The sequence below is a fragment of the Corylus avellana genome, chromosome 3 (genome assembly GCF_965113065.1).
Source record: "Corylus avellana chromosome 3, dhCorAvel1.hap1.2, whole genome shotgun sequence".
Taxonomy (NCBI): domain Eukaryota; kingdom Viridiplantae; phylum Streptophyta; class Magnoliopsida; order Fagales; family Betulaceae; genus Corylus; species Corylus avellana.
In genome coordinates this window covers 24,097,544-24,119,096 of record NC_142492.1, presented here as the reverse complement: position 1 = coordinate 24,119,096, position 21,553 = coordinate 24,097,544, and the positions used below count along the sequence as shown (strand labels likewise).

Here is a 21,553-nt window from a genome sequence, read left to right as displayed (position 1 = left end):
GCCTCACGGAAATCTCCAAGTGGTTGGGCATGTGTATTAGGGTGAGAGTTTGACTCTCAAAATAGAAATCTTCAATCCTATTAGTATTTGCAGCTTTTGGTTCCATTAATACCTTGATGGGGTTGAATCAGACTATAACTCAGTCGAATTTGAAGGAGTGTCTGCGATTTCTACCATCTTGACCCTCATATGCAGCTCACAAACAAAGCAGGTCCTACTATAGTCACACCACACGTGATGGAGCCCCTTGTATACTGGAAACATCTATCATGATCATTTTACATTCTCCAGCACCAACAAGAAGATCCCAAAACAAGCACACAGGTATACCTTGAGCAAAACCCACCAACTTGAGTGTCCTTGTCCAACAAGAGAGAAATTGGACCACACACCAAGTTTGGTTGCCGAAAAAGAAATGGCGAAGAACCGAACCACTGATACCGACATGCACTAACAATGGGGACCCTCTAAATGGCGACGAAAATGAGTTCGTCTTTTTCAACCTTCTGCGTTTAGATATTTAATTGATAACTTTTTAAGGCAATGAAAGTGAAAGAACGCATGTCGTGTAATTGAATATGTTAATCACAAATGATGTAATCAATCTTTACGCGGTTTCAAGTGTTGAAAGTTTGTTGTGGGGGCGATCCCATCCAGACAGATGAGGCCAGATCAAATTGGGCAACGGTTTTGGGCCCAAACGTCGACCGTCACGACCCAGCCGATTATCCACTATGGAGGGCCCCCCATAGTAAAACCTATGGATTAGGGCGCCCACGGTTCCTTCTCTCTACTCGGGCAAGGAGGTCTCTCGTCTTAATTTTTTACAATTCTCGTCTTCTCTCGTCGTTAGATAAAAAATTGTAGAAGATCTCCCTTCCGTAGCCTTGTTTCAATATTTTTGTTTCTACTCTTTTTATGGGTTTTGTTTTTTTGTAAATGAGGGTTTGGTATGTGAATCCTTTTTTATTTCTTTTAGAAAAATGTTGACCAATCTATCTGCCGAAATCATGTTGAACTTTAGGGCTTTTCTTTTTTTTTTTTCTTTTTTTTTTTCATATTAAAGAAACTGGGCAGAATTTGTTCATAATTCCGTAGATAAACAATGCTCACCTGCAACTCCATAAGAAAAGAATTGTTCATTTACACACCAAATGGTACTACTACAAAGGAAAAGATTTGTTTTTGGGATAAAATCACAAGGGGGTCGGGGAACAAGAAAAGATCCTGAAAAATTTGTGTTCTACACAAACTCAACAAAGAGAAAAAGATCAGCATCAGATAAATTTGAAGTTTAGACACAATTATCCATGGCAGCTACCTTCAAAAACCAACCCGACAAAATTTATCAAGTCATTACATGATGGTGCAACGGCTCCTTTCTTCTGCTGGCTGTGTGGCAGCTTGCTGGAGCCTGTGCGACTCCGATGGGTTGTACGTAAACTCGGACGTATCGAGCCCATACTGGTTCATATAGAGTTCAGAAGATCATTCAAGACTGCCAGATGGAAACCCCAGAAAAAACATACTTAAAATACTCAAAAGGAAATCTTCAGCTAGAACAGATTATACCTTTTCTCTCATGCGTGCACTCCAAGCATCACTTCTACCAGGACGCTGGTCAAGGGTGCCAGCAACAGGTACACCTGCAGCTGGTGGAAGTAATGGCTGCCTAATCTGTTGCCTTGGGGCATTAATGAGCTCATCATCACTGTCATACTCTACTGGTCTGTTTGCTGCCCTGACCACAAGCGCCAGAAAGAATAGGAGTGCCTGCAATTCAATGGAGAATCCTAATAAAAGAGCCAAAATGAACACTTTTATTAACCAGTGCTTCTCAGATTGTACCCAATACAAAAGTCCAAAATCATTTGGGGGGAAAGAGAGGGTTTGAAATAACGTCACAAAAACACTCCCATCTCAATATTTATTTCTTACTTCATCCACACCAATATTTATACATGTCTCTAATTTTCTTTTCGTCCTTTCATGGTAAAGGTTGAGGGGATAGATCAAGATGGCATGCAAGTCCACAAGGGAACATTTTTTTTTATAACGAGGAACCCCTCCAAGGCAGGGCCACTTCATGTACCCATGTACCCACCCCTGGTTAAGTAAACCTCGGACCCATGTAAAACACCCTCTCTACACAGATCGGGTAATACTCCGACCTTGCCGGCAGGCTGGCCCCAAGGAATTGTTTGCACCCCAGGGGATTCGACCATTAGACCTCATGGATTACCACAAAGACCAAGGCTCTTACCAGACAAAAGGAACAAATATAAAAGGTGAATTACTGTATTTGAAAAAGAAATATTGTCATTCAAAAATTCTTTGCATCTTTATGCTCAAGAACCCCATCGTATTTCTACTTCATCAAACGGAGCCTACACAAACACTGAATATTCTTGAGACATGATTTTTAACATTTTGAAAATCTTAATTCTTCAACAAAAGTGAAGGGATTCATGTTGTGCTTACCTCCAAAACAACAGCTCCAAGAGCAACCCATTTTACAATTTCCCAGTGCTCTTTCAGAAAGTCATATATCACCTCAAAATCTCCAGTGCTGTCTGTGGGAATTTCCTAGAAACAAACTCATACAACTAATTAGGTGACCAAACACACCAACTTAAATTTGAAAACATCCATTAAAACAACACTCACTGATTCCCAGCTTTTGTCAAAATATATGAAGGCCGCAAATCCCAGCTCTAACAAAATCAACAAGATCACCAATACCGAGTACTATCTTGGCTTAAGGAAACCAATAATACCCGAAAAACAAAAACAAAAACAACATAAAAGGAGCATGATACAAGAGCAATCTATAAGCCATTGAATGTTTTATGGCATGCCATGATGCATGATAATAGTATGCATGGGAATGGTGCATACAATGGCTGCATTGTAGTTATTCTTCAATGGATAAGCTATGACATATATATCTTGCTTTTTTCTAATGAATAATATCAATTCTAAGAAAAATATCTCGGTTATTTGGATACACAAGTCAAGCAGCATCCATTCCCTGTTACAGCTCCGACACAACCAAAAAAAGAGACGATGAAGAGAATCAGTCCTATTCCAATAAACAAGTATATGAACCTGCAGAGACATGATACAAAAAACAGAATTAGGCAATTCCTAGACAATAAATGGTGCAAATAATTTCAGTCAATTGCATCGTTTGAAGCCCTCCAAATGGTCTATAAATATAAAAATATGAATAAGAATATCTCTAGGAGTCAGTATAGGTTCATTGAACAACATATATACATATAATACAAGAAACGGAATAACTAATGGTTGTAGGAAAAATATATATATATATATATTGGGATGCAGGAAAAAAAAAAGGGCAAACTAGAAATACTACAAGCCAATGCCTAAGACCAAGTTTCGTAAACTCATATTTGATGAATTTCTTTTTCTTTTTCCTTTTCATTTGGAAACTAACTCACAAGCACCACAAGACTTGAACCTGTGACCATACCCACCATCCATGCTTATGGGGAGTAGAGATGCCATTTGACCCCATCGCCTCTTGACCACACAAAAAAATCTACTGGTTATAAAAAAATAAATCAAATTAGAGATGCTATAAGCCTAGAAGCCAAAGCTTTCTGCTTAAGGCATTGAAATCAAGATAGACTCTCAACCCAAATTCAGCTAAGCATGATTCAGCTTTTGATCTAGGCTGGTCAGCATGTAGAGGAGGTTAATTTTGGTTCAATTGCTCAAGTTATACAGAAGCTGAACAATGGTAGCATTTCTGCCTTAATTGCAATTAGACTGGTTAGGGAATGTCAAGTGCAGCAAGCCCACAAGAAAGCCAAAGTTGGTAATGCTGATTAGTTGACTAATTAAAGCCTTTGGGTTCCAATAAGCTTAGCTTCCAGAGAGGCCATCCATTAGCCTTGCCTAGCTATCTTAACTATCAAGTAAAGGAGCGTTCTGACTCAATTTGTTCAATTTGGAGGCCTTATAAAGATGTATGGAGGCCACAAATAATATGAGTTGAGACAAAAATATAATGGGCCATAATTATTTGATGAATACCATAAACAATTGGCCTGAGTGGCAGAAATCAATTAGTATAGCCAATACCAAGTGCTTGTGATACACAGGTTTCATTAATTTTTGTTTTTGATAAGTAGGTTTCGATAAATTTAAGTTAGTTGATTTGGGCCATCAATCTATATGCTATACATGAAGCAATTATACTTGTGTAACTCTTAGAAAAGAAAAAGGTCGATGTAACACCAATAACAAAAGAGGAAGGACTCTAAGAGAAAATTCAATGAGAAAAGATTGATGGGAGTGCATAGCACTATATTCTATATAGGATCAACAGGCAAAAAGAATAATCTGTCTAGCAACTCCGAGTATTATAACTCTATAAGTTAACTATACGAGCACAAAGGCAAAGATACATAGATCTTATTGGTGTGTTATTCTTGGATACTAAAAACTAAGTACATATAACACTTATACCGATTTCTACAGAACTATCGCCATCATATTATCAACATCCCCAAGGGCCCAGATACCATCATCCTTTTGAAACTTGACCATACAAACATCATTGCATCAAAAACCTAACTGCAAAACTCTTTTAAGGAAGCCTCAACATCTCACACCATCTAGTAAACAAGTTGGAACTTGCAGACATAAGAAACTTTGGCAAAGAGTAGCATATACATACGTTGATTAGGTGTTGGAATTTCTCAATAGAGAGATGGAACCAATATCTAATGTCTCAAACCAGTATCAATCGTTGCTTCCGGCAATTAAATGTAACCAAAACATTTTAAACATTTAATATGCATTTGTTTAAAGACCCATGTATTAAAAGAAGTTTCAAGAGTGTGTGAGGCAGATCTTGCAACAGGCTTTCACTAAGCAATAATAAAATTTAATTAAAAGAATAATCATACGATGCATAACACACCTGTTTCACATGAGATATAGTTAGCCCTTGCATCACTGTCAATATCACACAAGGTTTTTCTTTTCTTCCCAATAGAATTTCATTTGATCATTGTATAATCACCTAACCAAGTTGCCTTAGAAGTTTAACAGTGAGCATTAGCATTTATTGAATACATACCAGAGGAAAACAATGCAGCACCAGAACATGACCATAGCATCTTGTTAATAATTTTTACCAAGACATGTTTAATCTGTTACATTAGAGTCAATGATTTTTTTTTGATAAGTAAACAGAATAGAAGATAGGCGTGAGCAGCAGGATGCATTAGAGTCAATGATGACATGCAAGGATTCCAATACTACTTACAGTTACAAAACAAAAGTAAACCCACTTCACATTCTATTCTTTTCTCAATGAAATAATGAGGGAAAAGCAAGAGAATCTAAAACATGGCCTTCCTTCATGACCATATAAATTATTTTCCTTCACCTTTCCTCATTCCATCCAAAAATCAAGTGGAACTCAAGAAATTTGAGCTATAAAACATCTAATCAATAGGAATCAGACATGTCGAATTCAAAATATAAAGTAGTCATTCAACAAGTTCAACCATACCAAAACTAGCTACAACTCAGAAACCCAAAAAATAAAAGCCAAAGTTGTCAGCCACCATACCAAGCTTTCGGAAGGTCATCAAAAATACTAGCTGACAGGGAAACACCCATGAGCAGGGGTCGGCCGAGCTGTATCAGACTTTCATCGCCGCTCACCGGTGAGGCCAAAAGGGAGTTACTGGCAGCTCTTTCATACTCAACCAGTAAGTAGATCCCATAGCCCACCATGGCCAGACCCACAAGAGTCAATAAGAAGTTCAGAAGCTTCAATACGCACTCTAAGCACCCTCTGCATGCCATTGTTCACAATTCCTCTAATCCCTTCAATCAAACTCCAAATGGGCCTCTCCTATTTCATCCAATTGCCAATTTCTTCTACACAAATCCACCACATTTACCCCAAATATCAATAACATAAGCATATCAATTTTACAAGATCTTTAAAGCTCGGGCAAAGAATTGAGTAATGAATCCATATACTTGCTGAGAAAAGTCAAGGAAAGAAGATTTAGTAAGATTTAGTCATTTTAGATTAATTCAGTATTTGGGGTCCCAAAAATAAAAACTTTAAAACAAAAACCCATAAAAACGAATTTCAATTCAGCTTGGCCATACTGCCTAAATCAACCATTTGGCTTAGCTGAGCTTCGACCATAACCAGCCAAAAATAAAAAATAAAAAAACAGCATTTGATTTCAACTTCCAGTGTGGACTTCTCTTTCTTACATCACTTTTTCTCAGCAACCAAACAGAATTTTTATAAATATGTTAGCAATTCCTCAAAATCATCAAAATCGAACATTTTCAAAAGAAAAATCCGAGTCCAATAAGCTCCGATCATCCAATGCATGCGAATTCCCATCTTTAATTACAAATCATCAAGAAAATGAAACACAAACAATCCAATTTATTTTTAAGAAAAAGTTGAAAATATTAGGATAATCTAGCTTAGATCTTCTTCACCAAAACTAAAAATGCAAACATGGGAAAGAGACAGCTTAGAAATTTTCAAGAACTTACAGATATAACCGATGGTTCCACAATCAGAGATATGAGATTGCGAGCTCTGTTTTTTTCCTATTTTCTGATTCTGAAAACACAGAGAGAGAGAGAGAGTCTAGAACTTCAAAGGTGGAACTGGATGGAACAAAAGGAGGCCCCACTTTCTTGTTTTTTCTTTTTTTTTTTTTTTTTTTTTTGTGTGAACAGCTGGCATTTTCTTTGCGCTGTCTTCATTTCAGTGCAGAATTACGTTTCTCTCCTCAAAGTAACCTGGCCGGGTGCTAGCTCAATAATCCACAATTAAACTAATAAAAACATTTTAATATGATCGCCTCTTCTCTTTAAAAATAGTGACAATAAATAAATAAAATAATCAGAGGAAATAGTAAAACATGTGTAATTTTAAAAAAATAGATAGTTCAAATTAAAAACTGAGCTTTTACCCATTTTTAATTTTGTTTGGTTTAACTTTGATTTTTTTTCTAGTTAGGATGAGTGTCTATGGATGGTTCTTTGTTTTTGTTTTCCCTAGCTGTGCTTAGCTTAAATTTTTATACACATGTAGGCATCCATTGCAAATTTTCAGTTCCTAATATCGAGCTGACCGATATTATATCTGCTATTTACACATATGTAGGCGGATAATGAGATATGGATAAGTATAAAACTATTTTTATACCATTTATAAATGCATTTAGCTCAAAAATTGGACTATGCTTACGTTAAAAAAAAAAAAAAAAAAAAAAACTCTTAAAAAGGCTTTTAAAAAAAGAAGCCCATGTGAATTAAGTCTATAGTAAAAACAAAAACAAAAACAATAAAAAATAAAAAAAAAATGAAAAACGTTCATTTAAAGCACCATATTTGTCTGGTTAATAATGTCAATTCGCATTGTTGATCATACCACTGTTCGAAGAGGGTAGCGCCCGGATCACTTCTTTTTAACTTTACAATAGTTAAACGACGTCGTGTTCTTCTCTTTTTTTTCCCAAGTAATTGAGAGAAAAAGATGAAAAGTATTACCCAAAAAGAATAATCACATTCTGGTGTCTTCTTTTTTAAAAATAAAAAAAAAATAAAAAAGCTGAGGAAATATTGAAACCCATCAAATATAATTGGACAACAAAAGGAAACTAATAGCTCATTAGTTTGAATTCTATTTGTTTTTGTTTTTATTTTATGTAAATATTCAGAAGATCAATAAATTAATCGCCATACTCAAAACGGTTCTATTATTATTATTATTATTTTGAAACAAATGTTTTCAGGAACAAGAACAAAATAATTATTTTAAATAAAAACAAACTTCCACTTAAAATAGAAATATATTTGTCATCCCTAGCTTTGTTTTCATTAAAACAATAAATTGCTAGTAGTACTAAACATGTTCAAGAAAACATAGACAAGTGGAATAGACAGTTATACGTTGTAAGGGATGTTAACAGGACACGTGTCAGAATCAATATCGGTGCAAGTAACAATCAACGGTTGAAATTAAAGAATCGGTGCTAGGCCGGTGATGTGGTCCACCGTCCAGCCGTCCAGGTGATTTTAATTCATCTCACAATAATATATATATATATATATATATATATATATATATATATATATATCAACTGAATTAGAAAAGGATGTAGCAAATAATAATAAAGTCTATTACCATCACTAAATATTAATAGCAAAAAAAAAAAAAAAACTCATTATAAATTTATAATCTATTATCTTTGCAAATCATAATTTCATTTTTTAAATTGAGGTTCCCAGAGTTTTAAGTTTTTATAAAATTATTAGGACAAAATGTAAAATCAATCTTTATGGTTTACTTAATTGTATCAAAATGAACTCATAAATCCTTGATATATGCCAAAAAAAAATAATTTATTCTTTATAGTCAAATTATATCTACTAACTTAACAAATTATATTAGTGTGACACTGATTTAAATAGGACATGTGTCACACTACCGAAAATCTATTGAAAATCTGTTAAGTCAGTAGACATAATTTGACTGTAGGGAGTAAATTATTTTTTTAGTGTATATCTCTGAGTTCATTTTTGATATTACAGTGAACTAATTACGAATCAAGTTAATCACATGAATTAATTTTACATTTATTCCAAATTATTAAAATCATAATCAACATTCTTATATTAAGTTGTATTTAATTAATTGTAATAGTACGATTTGAATTGGTAAATAAAATAATTTTCAATTTTTTTAAAAATAATAATAATAATTTGAACTAAAAAAAAATAATAATAAAAAAAAAACTAGGTAGGAGCATTGGCGGGAGAATCTGCCAGAGTGTAATTTGTAAATACTTAAAAAGGAAAATAAAGGAAAAGGTCCTACCGGTGGTTCAATGATAACAACTACCGGTCAAGATTCAAGAAGATCAAAACCATCATAATAATAATAAATTATTAAATTTATTATTATTATTATTATGTCTTCCGACCAGAACATGGCAAATCCCATGTTAGAGCATGTAGGGTAATAGTTGCAGGCCCATCCCATGCCTATACTTTTTTCCATTCTATGCCAAAGGAAATAAATTTTGGTAGGTTTGTTAATACATTTTAGTCTTTTAGAGGGTAATTTCTAGCTTTTGTTTGAAAAGTATTATAATGTCACATAAATATTAAAAAAAAAAATTGAATTTTTTTGATTATTTGTTAATATTTTTATTTTAAAAAGAGAAGAAAGAAATAGTAACTCGTTTAAAAAAAAAAAAAAAAAAAAAACCCAGAAATTCGAGTATTGTACCCAAAATAAAAGCAACTATGATTCAATCAATCAACTTGTTCTTGTGGCACAAAGAAAAAGTGTATATTTTTAGTGAGTGTTTTGATTTGAAAAGTGTTTTTGATATAATGGAAAGTTGAAAAGTGTTTCCAATAGGATCTATATTGAAAAGATTTGTTTGTGGAAAAGATTTATTGTTTAGTATTTTCATCCTAACTGTTTTCTAAAAGGTGTGCTTTTTGAATTTAAAAAGAGAAAATAATAATAATAATAATTGCATCGTTGGAGAATAGGATTATTGGAGTAGAATCTCCACATAGGCGTGGGCCTAATCTAAAGGCAAAAATCATACCCCACGCCTGCAACGGCCAGAATAGAACATTAAAGTACGTTTTGTTGAACAATTTATTGGTTGAAATTGGTCCAAATTTATAGTACAATTACGACAAATTTGTAATAGTTTCAAAATTGCAATCTCTAAAATAAGTGATCTACTCTTTTCTAATTGATAAAGAGCAGGAGAGATCAACTTTGATTCTTCTACTTGAGCGTGACCATAGCAGTACTTGAGTCTTGATTCACAGCACACGGCGTGCTGTGCACGCCTGTGCAAATTTTTTTTTTTTTTTTAATTGCACGCCGTGTGCTCTTTTACTTCACCCGTAGTACTTACTTCCTGGTCCGCAGGCACTTCCTCAAATCCGACAGAGTCATAGCCCAACCTAACCCCACCTGAACATCAACGAGAACCAAGGTGGTTTACACTAATCAAGTATGAAAATTCTCATTGCGGGATTCGAACCCATGTCCCAATGTGTACTTAACCATTTTGAGAAATTTTTTGAGGCGATTGAACCGCCATCCTAAATGATAATTTCCAAATACGATATTGAAAAATAAAAAAGTGAAAAACACAACCTTTTTAGTGGGCTTGTGAAGATTGCAATAGTCAATAGACAGGGCTTATAATAGCCCATTCAGTGTTGGACTATATGTGAGTTGAGGCTCTTGGCACATAGACCGGGCTGCACCACTTTTCTAGGCCCGATAAATTTCCCGTGTAGGCATGGCCTTCAAAGAGGGCCCAAATTCTAGCTTCAAAACTCTCAGGTTTTGTTAGTCAATCAGGTTAGTAGGAGTGTTAAATCCTTCCCTTCTTCCAATATTGGACAAATCTTATCTTTGATGTATAATACAATATTTAAAAAAAAAAAAAAACCTGAAACTAGAGGGAAATTGCTTTGGCACATAGACTGTGGTGCATAATCTAGCTTGTTCTGTTGTTCATGTTCAGCTCTATCTGCTGGAGTTGCAGTTCAACGGTTGAGATCCTCTGGTTTTGTAGTCTAGTCTAGTCCCAAGGATTGGGCTGACCCTGGGGATTAGGTATAACATACGGTCCAACATCGTCTCTTCAAGCGACACCAACCCTAAACAAAGGACCTTACCAAGTGTGTCAATGAAAGATCACTTTGATGCTTAAGTTAGTCCCAAGGATTGGGCTGACCTTGGGGATGATGTAGAACAGATGGTCCAACGTCATCTCTTCGGGCGACGCCAACCCTTAACAAAGGACCTTTCCGGGTGTATTGACAAAGGATCACTTTGATGCTCAAGTTAGTCCTAAGGATTAGGCTAACCTTGGAGATCAGGTAGAACAAATAGTTCAATGTTATTTCTTCAGGCGACACCAACCCTAAACAGAAGACCTTACCGGATGTGTCAACAAACGAAGAATCACTTTGATGCTTAAGTTAATTCTAATTCCTCTGCGGGTGCGGTCTTTCTGAACCTAGTAGACTCATTTTCTCAATCCTTGGCCTAGCCTAACTTACTAGTGGTGGACTCTATTGGCTTATCTTGGGTCAAGGAGCCCTTTACTTGGGAAAATTATTCTTGGGTACACCATAGACTATTTTGATACTCTCTTTCTAGTAATTCCCATATCATGCATTCAAAAAAATGAACTCCAAAAATAAATTGTTATTATTACGTTTTGTTACCTCAAATATTATATACAAGACATGCAGTGGGCAAACAAAACCAGAACCCATTGAAGGAAGAGGTCAATGGGTCCACCACCCCTTTCATTATTAGAGAAAGCACCAGAGCGGGTCCTACCCAACAACACCAAGAAGGACCCTTTTCCCATCACCGTCAAATATTGTACATTTTTTACATCAGAAAAATTATGCAAAACAACACGTTCTTGTCGGCCTATTTATAGCCACAAGCTTCCACATGTGGAACAGCAGCCACATACGTGGCCAGTTCTCGACTGCCCAAGTTGTCGACCAAAAAGGCTGTCGTTTTTACCCCTTTTTACTGTGGCGATGGATAGGATCAGTGTCGTTTTCTGTCTACGTGTCATCGATCTGACATTACCACTCAGCGGAATCTTCACAAAGGCCACGTGAGTTGTTCTATGTTGGATCAGGTTAGGTGGTGCTGAGAGGGGAATGGTGTAGGTGGTCCCAATCAATCAGGTCCATGACACCTGTCAAACTTTTTGTAAAACTTCCACTGACAGATCATGTGACTTGATTGAGTTGAGACCACCGAGTCCCTGTGGGACCGGTGCCACGTCAGTGGGGATGATGATTAGAGCCGTCGATGTGAGGGGGGATTCTGGAGATGCCTTGTCTGGAGAGCTCAGTTAGTACACTCTCTGTGGAGGGAGGCTTGAGGCCCAAGGGCAATGGCAGCCATGGGCTACTAATTGCCTCCTTCACAACCTTGTCAATTACCTCCTCTGCCTGCATACAACACATCACATTAATGTCAAGGCTAGCTAGTAGCTAGTACCGTAAACCATGACACAATCCGAACACAATACACGAATCCGACTTGCCACCCCTATGTGTGTATGTATCAAAGTGACACCTTAGTTGTGTATTAGGTGAGATTATGTTATATCAGTGACTTTAAAGGATTAATCCTTTTTAGGCTATGGAGTTAGATGTGACAAACACTTTCCTGGCTTGTGAAAATATTTCCACCTATTTTACAATTTGTTTTATTATTTTCCAACAGTAAGATAAGGTGATGTTCTTCATTGCGTAAACTGCACCAAAATTCATAACCAAATCCTAGGAAACTGTTCACTTGGTCACCACATTTGTTACAACAAAATAATGGGCAAGAAAAGGTGGAGTATTTACCGGATGAATTTCAAAAGAATTTTGTGAGATGCCGCAGCTATTATTATGAACTGCACCAGCATGGTGAAATCCTGAAGTATTCTGCATTTCAGAAAATAGGAATTAAGATGAAGACCATATATAAGAAAAAAAATGCTATACACTCTCAAGTGCACACTTTTTGACATGGCAGTGAAAATCTTCATCAGTATACTCACTTGATGGAAGGAAGGATAAGGATTATGTGGAGTTGTCATGACAGGGCAACCCCAGGTATCAGCAGGCATCTGAAAATTCAACAAAAACCAGATATCAGACCTTGACATGCAAATACCAATCCCCATCATGCTAGTCAAATTAAAATTCCAGTTTGTGGGGTGTGCTTGTTGACAATAATAAGCACATTTGTCTTGACAAAGACATCCATTACCCCAAGATAAGGCTGCTTCCAATGCCAATTATCTGTTGGTTGCCATGCAGGATAGCCAGGCGAACCCCACATCTGGACTCCGGCGGGGTGGCCGCCCGGTGAGCCCCACATAGGATAAATCGGAGCCGTGGAGATGGTGTGATTAGAATGATATGAGGGAAAGGCCATGATCGGTCTTTGTGGATAATAACTCCTTTGCATTACATCTCTTGTGTGTGGCCATCTTCGTTCATCTTCCTTGGGCAAGATGTGTCTCTTGTGCATTCTGTATTTCTGTTTTACAACAATGGTAATTTATCCGATTAGCTAATCCATTTGTTGAAACTTACTTAGAAAGTGATTTTATGCATAAGATTAAAATTTTGCTCTTATTGTCTAGGTTGTCTTTACAATACAAATGACCCCTTATTATAGGAAAAATATAAATGTGGTAGGTGGAGTGAATACAAAAAAGGGTTTATTACAATAAACCAACTATGATGAATACATTAATAAGTGTCGAGTTTACAAGTGTAGGCGTAAAAAGATTAAATCCCACATTGAAAAAATGTCACTAGTTTGAGTTGTTAATATAGTATGGTTGAGCACAAACCCATAGACTTAAGCTTTTGAGTTCAATAGTATCTCAACATGCTATATTATAAGCCCATTAAAAGACTCGCCAATATATCATTCTCCCAAACAATATGGAAAGTATAAAATTGAATACGACAATCCTATATTCTACCATATTTGACCTAGAAGAACCCATACCAACGCAAGACAAGCATGTGATTCGATGATACAACAATTCATGATAAAATATGATTCGTTATAGCTTGAACTTGTCGATTAGTTAAATGCCAAAGATTAGAAAACATATCTAAAATTAATATTAATATTAATATTAAAGTAATAATAGACAAGAAATAAATACAAATTTAGAGTATAAAGTTACTATGATCCACATTTAACTTTTATAGATATCCTCAAAATATTCATAAATATTTCAGAAAAACAATAACCAGTTTGCTATTCTGTCCAAATGTTCAAAATATTTTGTCTGATCCCTTCTCTAATATTTGACCCCAACGCACTTTAATATTGCATCTATCACAACCTAAGGAAAGGGCTAGCCACGTATGTGTTATTACTCAAAAAATATTAGTTGATGTTTATTGTTTATAAGTAATCGACACATCACTAAAAGTGTAACTCTCTAAAATTACTTATAACGCTCAATTTCATCTATTAAGAAACCAATGTGGGACTTGAAACCATGTACACTGTCACAATCACCCACCCAATGTGAGACTTAACTTTTCAGAGTGTCTCCCCCACTAAAATACATGGCAGGAGGTTATTTCCATGCTTTGGAAGTATCCAAGCTTCCTAGGTTTTATAAAGACGATCAAAATTGTTGAATGTCATAGTAACAACAATGGCAAAAACATGGTGTTCTCTTCTTGCTGGACACAAGTGAATGAAGACTTTCTACTCATGCAGGATGGAAATTATGAGTCAACTTCAAACTGATTTGTTTTTTTCATTTTCATTTCCTTAAGGAAAAAAAATTCATATTCAACTAAAGTTTAAAAGTTTAAATAGATGGAATGATTTGGAAAAGGCTTGCCGTGAAACAACTTAGCTACAATATCTGGAAACATTACTAAAGTAGATTTGAGTCATCCAATGCCAACCTGGAGATGGCTTGCTACATTATGCCTCGTTAAACCATCCACTTTCATGAGCTCTAGTATCCGAGAAGGAATGGCTTGATCAACACCTAGTTGTTCAACTGCATGCACAAACTTCTTGTGCAGTTCTGATGTCCAGTCTACCTGAAACCAAAACAAAAACATAAACACCAATCTATATTCTTATCTCATTCCCAAGTCCAATAGCTATCCTTAAGCCAATTCGAATTAGGGAATAATTTTGCTTCCAGGAGTACTACTTATAGATCTAATCATGAAGATATGACCAAAAGAAGAAAACAAACACACAAAAAGGATATGTGTTAAAGTATTATATACATAATAAAATTCATCATTTTCCATTAGCTTAAGCTTTCGGGACAGTGATGATTTAACATGATATCAGAGCAGAGGTTCTGAGATCGAACCCTATCTTTGTAATTCACCTTCTATTTCAATTAAATATTCCACATATTGAGCTTCACTTATTAAAGAGGAATTTAAGTCCACACAAGAGAGAAAGTGTTGAAGTATTAATTAAATTATTAAATTCACAATTTTTTTTTATCAGTTTACGATTTTAAAACAAATGGTGATTTAACAATATGCTGTGGTTATGGAACCCCTATGTATAATAAGAATGATATAAAGTGTATGTCTTGTGAAAAAGACTTCTTAGCTGCTAAACCTTCTCATACTTTTGAAAATATTGTTGTTATTTTAGTGAGAGCTTTTATAACTTATCACATTATGGATCAGAGGTCTTGATGACTTGCTTAGACTTCAAGCATGCTCTCATTCAGGAAATTTTAATAAGTACTTGAAGGAGATGTGAGTTGCTGAACATCACATTTGGTTAAAAATGAAGATTCTAAAAACATAAGTTTCAAATGTACAATAAAAGAACTTGCTTTTGGTAATCATATTCCAATGTTGAAGGGCGTCACTAATGAACACTAAACGCAAATACTTGGAAATATAGGAGAATGTTTAAGAGTGAATTTCAGTTGTTTAGCAGTTATTTTGGTTTTGAGCTCCTGCATATGTTTGCGTGTATGAGCATGTATGCAAGCATCTGTGCAGATCTTCATATTGTTGGCTTTCTTTCTTTTTCCATGTGGGGATTCGGGGAGGGGGCACAATGCTTACCAAAAGAATAACATATAACATTAATGTGAAACTATTTTGCAAAAACTGAGAAACTATTCTATACTCCTATTTAGTTCTCGAGAATTCTCAAATTGTTGGATCATATGAGAGAAATTAGGTTATGTACTCTTAACAAGATTACCTTCATCTTCTTCCGATTAGCTCTAGCCCCACTAGAATTATTTACAGATGGTTTACTCAGGTTTTCAAGACCACCACCACCACCATCTATATTGCTGCGGCCGTCTCTATTATGCCGGTGAGGAGACGCCTTTCTCTCATTTTTAAAACCATCAGCAGACTCCTCTTCCTCTTTGATCAGATTCTTTCCTGGTATTTGAGGTTCGCCCTCCTGAAGAGTACCTTCAGCAATTGATTCACCACAAGTAGTTTCGACAGATTTAGATTCCCCATCTTGCTCACCGCTCTCTTTTTCTGTTGAGCAGTTAGTTTGGTCTTGGCAATCCCCATCATCTAGTAACCGCGCTCCCTGTTTCAATTGTGGGGTAGAAGGAGCTGGGTACTTATCACTTCCTACTGAGTGCTGGTCATTTTCATGGACAAGAGACACATTTTCTGTTTCGACTGATATTTTATTGTCAGGTTCTCCATTTTCCAGTTGTAGCTGCAGCATGGACACCACAGACTCTTTGACAGGCTTTAATGATTCAGAAAGGAAACTACTCTTGGTATTGAATGCCTGCTCAGGATTAACAACATAAGACATTTTTAGCTTTCAGCAGTTGTATTATATATATATATATATATATATGATAGTAAGTCCCAACATAGTAATGCTCCCAGAATCAAGACAGACCTTGTGAACCACATGCTGCCAAATATTCCTGAGTTTGTCCTCTGAGAGCGGCTTTCGCAGGAACTCCACTGCACCAAGCTGAAAATAAACAGCAAAATAGAAGCATTAATAAGTATCAATTATTCATTTTAAAGAACCAAAAAACAAAAGGAAAAAAGCATTAGAAAAGAAAAGAAAATGCCAGAAAGGCCAAAGAGTAGATTGCATGACTGAATGTGCATTGATAATGAAACCTTACCGCTATGCACTTCATCACGGTGCTCAGGCAATGAATGTTTGAGGTCACTGCAACAGAAAATCATATTGCTAGGCATAAGAAATTGCATAAAGGAAGAGAGTCTTTCCAAAACTCTTTTCCTAATGCCATTTTTATACCGACATTGGCAGTTATCAAGTTTCATTTAAACAAAATTTTGAGAGAGATGACAAACATAAACTACGACCCAAATAACTGAAAGAAAGTTAAACATTGAGTATAAGGATAAGATAAAAGAAGCCTTTACATTGAATCTGGGCGAGTTGGGATTAATTTGTAAACTTACTAATGGTCGGCAAGTCCTTAGCAGTTTCCAGAAACTTGAAGCTTCCATGACTGTCGTTTGGACCTACCTGTGACCACATGCAATTATGAGAGATACCTAACATACAAAGGAACAATGTAACATAGCATACAGGCTCATTATCTAAATAGTAAGTTATTATAATAATGCATTTTTTAATTTTTTTTTTTTTAGAAAAAAAAAAAAAAAAAAAAATAGAAAAAGAAAAAAAACAACTTTTATAACTTGTGATTTCAATCAAAGATTATTACCTCTACAATAGCAACATGAAAGCTTCCAGGCTTGTCTAAAATTGCTGTCAAAGCTTCATTCTCATTGCAGAATGTAGAAACTGTAAAAGAAATGGTGAGCCCGTCACATATATGTACAAAGGCAACACAAAAAGTGAGAGAGAAGTTGAAAGTAAACAAAACAACATAAGAATTTTGCTGTATCCAATAAAAAAAAAAATGAAAGATAGTTTCTTGAGAGATCTAAAACATTATAATTTTAAATCACTAATTCTTCAACATTTCTGGTGTTTACCCTGCTCTTAGTAATATCTAATTATCAATGACAGACACTAAGATCAAAAGATTTTTTCACAAGATGTTAAAGAAAGAATATATTGAAAAGGGTAATCAGAAATTTCCAAATATAGCAGCATATTAATCTCCACCATTAGGACCAAATATAGCAACAAATTAATTTTCACCATTTGGACCACTTTCAACAAGTACAAAAGTTCACATGTGCTTAGAATTTTAATAGCTTTTGCCCATCATTTAAAAGTTAAAACCCACCATTAAAAGCTGTGTTGACAATAGCCAAAAAAAAAAAAAAAACAATTGATTAATCTACAAGATCTTAACAACCCCAATCTTTTCTTAGCTCCATAGAAGTAAAATCCAAAACCAAATTTTCTCAAAGAAACAATATGCAGATTGTGTAAAGAAATGAGACACCTTAAGGGGGTTACCAATATGGTAAAAAAGATAGGTGAAGTGGGAAAAGATGGAAACCAAATTTTCTGGTTTGGGAAAAAAAAAATGCTAAGAACAAAAAGGGGAATCTGAAATCCCTCACCAATATAATCCATTGCCTCAAGCTTTGATCTCATCTCTGCAGCAGAAATACTGTCTCCATCAAGGAGAAGCACCCGAAGTCCCTTAGGGAAGTCTTTCCACTCCTGTAAATCATTAGTAGTGCAAACCATAGCTGATGTGGCATCGTTTCTCAGGGCACCGACAAATCTTGCAGATCACTGCTTACCAACATCCAAACAATTCTGCACGAACCCAATGAGTTACTCATCAGAATTATCTATTTTCTGTTTCTAAAAATCTATATTGTTAATCCAAATTAAAAGGGTGTATTGTATAATAAAACTAAAAAAACAGAAGTGAGAAAGAAACAGAGAAAAGGCAAACATAGTGGGAGCAACATATTGCCAATTGTTTACAATTACACAATAATGACCCGTGAAACACCAAAATATTGACTGATCTCTGAAGATTGAGTCATGAAAAGTTTTTATCCCACAAAAACCTTGAGACCATGGATGGAACAACTGTTTGACCATTCACTAATCTCCAACTTACTTGCCAGAAACGAACTAATAGAAGAAGAAAAAAAATCCTAGATAAGCAACGGATCAAAATCTTAAACAGGAGTTTGTAAAATGTAAGCTAAAAATAAGATGAAAAGGATTTTTTGTTCAAAGTGTAAAGATCTTATTAGTTAGTGCCACTTGTGCAGAACAACAAATAGACAAAAACCCATGTGAGCCACACCAGATATACAGAGGAACAGACGAGAGAAAATCAACCATTTCAAAAAAAAAAAAAAAAAAAAAGATGAAGAAAAAAATTTAAAGCAAAGTGGAAAAAAACAAAACCTGGGATTTCTTCAGAGTGAAACTAGAAAGACAAAGAAAGTAACAATTCTACAAGACCAACACATGCATGCACTCAACAAGAACAAAGTCATCAGAAAATCCACTAATTCTCTCTTAAAAAGAACATAGACAAAGAAAAATCAGCATGCATATAGTAAAGCAGCGTACCAAAGGATATACACTATGATAATTATCTGTTCTTCTTCTTTTTTTTTTTTTTTTTAATCTTCTGAACTATCTTCCGTGATCAGTGAAACACCCCTTCTTCTTTCTCTCCTGAGAAAGTCTAGTCTTCTTCCATTTGTTCTTCTTTGGCTGTATATAGAACTTAGAGAGAGAGAGAGAGGTTTAAGTGCGCTTTCCGAGGGGGGTCTGTGACTTACTGTACAGTTGCCATCGTGTGTACGTTCCGGACCACATAATATGCAAAAGCCTCTTCCCAAAAGGTCAATAATCTTTTTTCACACTTCCTTTAGGGTGAATATCCCAAAACTACCCAGAAAAATATTATAAATTAAGAACAATGTTGCACCATATCCATTTGGGTACTTTAAATTGAGGAATGTTATTTAAATCTGTTTATTTTTTATTTAATGTTTTGTGTTTAAAGTTATTATTATTATTATTATTATTATTTTAACTTTTTTGGTAGAAAAAAAAAAAAAACAAAACAAAAAGAGAAAAGGTGTTAGCAAACTAGGCCAAAGAACAATGTTGCATCACATTCATTTGAGTATTTTAAATTGAATAATGGTAGAAATTTTATTTTTATTCTACCCGTGGCAATCTAAACCAATATTGGATCAATCTTTGTAAAAAAATAAATTCTTTATTAGGATTGCATATCAGCCGAAAAATAATTGTGAGATAAAAATAGGTATATAACATTTTTCTTTTGAATTATGTGTTGCATGAGTAATATTATAAGTTCCTCTTATGTCTCTTTTGTGTCACTTCAAAAATAATGTGACTTTTAAAATTACTATTAGGCTTGTGATTGATCATTATTGAATTTTGATCAAATAGTAATTTTAAAAGTTACATTATTTTTTTAGTGACACGAGATAGACTTCTAGCATTACTCGTGTTGGACAACATTAGAGCATGGCTTTTAGAGGTAATAATCATTAGACACTCGGCCAATTATACTTTTATTTCACAACTATCATACAATATTGATGCAGCAATCTCAACTAACATTGTATCAGTCTTTGTAAAGTAATCAAATATTTGTTAGGACTGCATATTAATACTGAGAGATAGTTGTAAGTTAAACATATAGTATATAACATTTTTCTTTTAAATTATATGTGTAATGTGTTGGAAAGCATTAGATCTAGAGCATGGCTTTTGGAGGTAATAATCATTCGACACTCGACCAAAACCTATAATTTGATGTCCTTTTAACTTATTGATCATATTGATACCAACTTTTTCAATCTTTGTTTTTTATCAAAAGGGTCCCTTTATGATTTTGCTATGCCTTTTCTTTAAATGTACTCATGGCCAACATATTGTTGTTAGGTGTATTATAATTTTTATTACAAATGTTTTATAAATTAATGTGACACTTATCATATCAGTCATTAAAAAATTTACAATAAAGTTTGTAGTTCTATAATAGGAACTGCCCACATGGCATCATATGACACTCATATAGATAGTGTCATATATAAATTGTAATGTAAAATTATAAGGGAATTATAATAAAAGTTGTAATACTCCGATTGATTTGTCGGGTAAGAATGTCTCTCTTTCTCTTGTCAGGGAACTTAAATGCTAATATTATAAGACTTTGCTCAAATTAAGAACTCTAAACCCCTAACCTATGTAGTGGATAGCCTTAATTAACTAATCATCACTATATCATAATGACTTTATGCTGAAGATTTTTGTAGATTAGTGGTTTTTCTAAGCACTATAATATAGAAAAAAAAAAAAACAAACAAACAAAAAAACCCATGATATACCATATGATAGCATGGTATAATTGTGTTTTTCAATATATTATAAATTAAGAAAGTCTCATTCATAAGTTGATTCTTAATGAAGTTCCATGCTATCTTCCTTGACTGCAAAATATAGACATAATAATTACTGATGAGAACCTTTTTTACAAACTAACCTAACAATAATTGCGAATAATGATATGACTTTTGACCATTTTTAATTGATATCTTTTCCCCTTTATTCCCATTCTAGGAAAGGTACGTGGTTGGAATTCTTCCTGCCAAAGTAGGGCACCCAGATTTCCTTCCTCATTGAGATTATAATTGACTTCTCTTAAGGTGCAATACAACCCATCCTTCGACTTGATGTTTGTAATTGAAATTACCCTATGGAATTTATTATTATTTTTTAATAAAAAAAATTGAAATTTATGAATTAATTTTATAGATATCCATCTACAAAAATTCTTTTCATTGTTGTCTTGTCACAACAAATGTCAAATGTAACATGCACATACATATAATGCTTTAGGAATTAGATAAATGCTATTCTTTGTAATCATTTATTATATCAATTGACGTAACATCTTTTTATATTAGTTATTTTTTAAAAAAATTACTAAAAATATGTCACGTCAACAAATGTAAAATAAGTGTT

The 21,553-nt window shown here is 34.5% G+C and overlaps 2 protein-coding genes across 4 annotated transcripts; both read right to left on the bottom strand.

The window, feature by feature from the left end:
• Positions 1-1,161: 1,161 nt before the first annotated feature.
• On the bottom strand, positions 1,162-6,677 carry TOM2A (tobamovirus multiplication 2A). The gene is made up of 7 exons (XM_059587683.2): positions 6,571-6,677; positions 5,612-5,925; positions 3,009-3,108; positions 2,668-2,748; positions 2,482-2,586; positions 1,573-1,773; positions 1,162-1,464 (listed from the first exon to the last, which is right to left on the bottom strand). Exons 2-7 carry the CDS (start codon positions 5,848-5,850, stop codon positions 1,357-1,359), a joined length of 834 nt encoding a protein of 277 aa, XP_059443666.2. The 5' UTR covers positions 5,851-5,925; positions 6,571-6,677; the 3' UTR covers positions 1,162-1,356.
• A 4,584-nt stretch (positions 6,678-11,261) lies between these two features.
• On the bottom strand, positions 11,262-19,299 carry APRR2 (CheY-like two-component responsive regulator family protein). Of its 3 annotated transcripts, XM_059585560.2 has the most exons (12): positions 19,115-19,299; positions 18,136-18,337; positions 17,322-17,401; positions 17,053-17,119; positions 16,749-16,795; positions 16,511-16,588; positions 15,836-16,393; positions 14,548-14,688; positions 12,869-13,141; positions 12,657-12,725; positions 12,460-12,540; positions 11,262-12,054 (listed from the first exon to the last, which is right to left on the bottom strand). In XM_059585560.2, the coding sequence occupies exons 2-12, from the start codon at positions 18,263-18,265 to the stop codon at positions 11,884-11,886; spliced, it is 1,695 nt and encodes a 564-aa protein (XP_059441543.2). In that variant the 5' UTR covers positions 18,266-18,337; positions 19,115-19,299; the 3' UTR covers positions 11,262-11,883. The 3 variants fall into 3 exon arrangements, with proteins under 3 accessions (XP_059441543.2, XP_088370735.1, XP_088370736.1); XM_088514609.1 differs by lacking the exons at positions 16,749-16,795; positions 18,136-18,337; positions 19,115-19,299; XM_088514610.1 differs by lacking the exons at positions 17,322-17,401; positions 18,136-18,337; positions 19,115-19,299 and having other exon boundaries at positions 17,014-17,098.
• Between the last annotated feature and the right edge of the window lie 2,254 nt (positions 19,300-21,553).

Excerpts from the sequence above, each read along its gene's own strand:
- TOM2A (XM_059587683.2), bottom strand. The coding sequence starts at position 5,850 with ATGGCATGCAGAGGGTGCTTAGAGTGCGTATTGAAGCTTCTGAACTTC. Across the intron at positions 2,587-2,667 it reads TTGACAAAAGCTGGGAATCA|GAAATTCCCACAGACAGCAC; the intron begins GTGAGTGTTGTT and ends GTTTGTTTCTAG. Across the intron at positions 1,774-2,481 it reads TTGGAGCTGTTGTTTTGGAG|GCACTCCTATTCTTTCTGGC; the intron begins GTAAGCACAACA and ends ATTGAATTGCAG.
- APRR2 (XM_059585560.2), bottom strand. The coding sequence starts at position 18,265 with ATGGTTTGCACTACTAATGATTTACAGGAGTGGAAAGACTTCCCTAAG. Across the intron at positions 17,402-18,135 it reads TGAGGCAATGGATTATATTG|TTTCTACATTCTGCAATGAG; the intron begins GTGAGGGATTTC and ends TTTCTTTTACAG. Across the intron at positions 17,120-17,321 it reads TTCATGTTGCTATTGTAGAG|GTAGGTCCAAACGACAGTCA; the intron begins GTAATAATCTTT and ends ATGTGGTCACAG.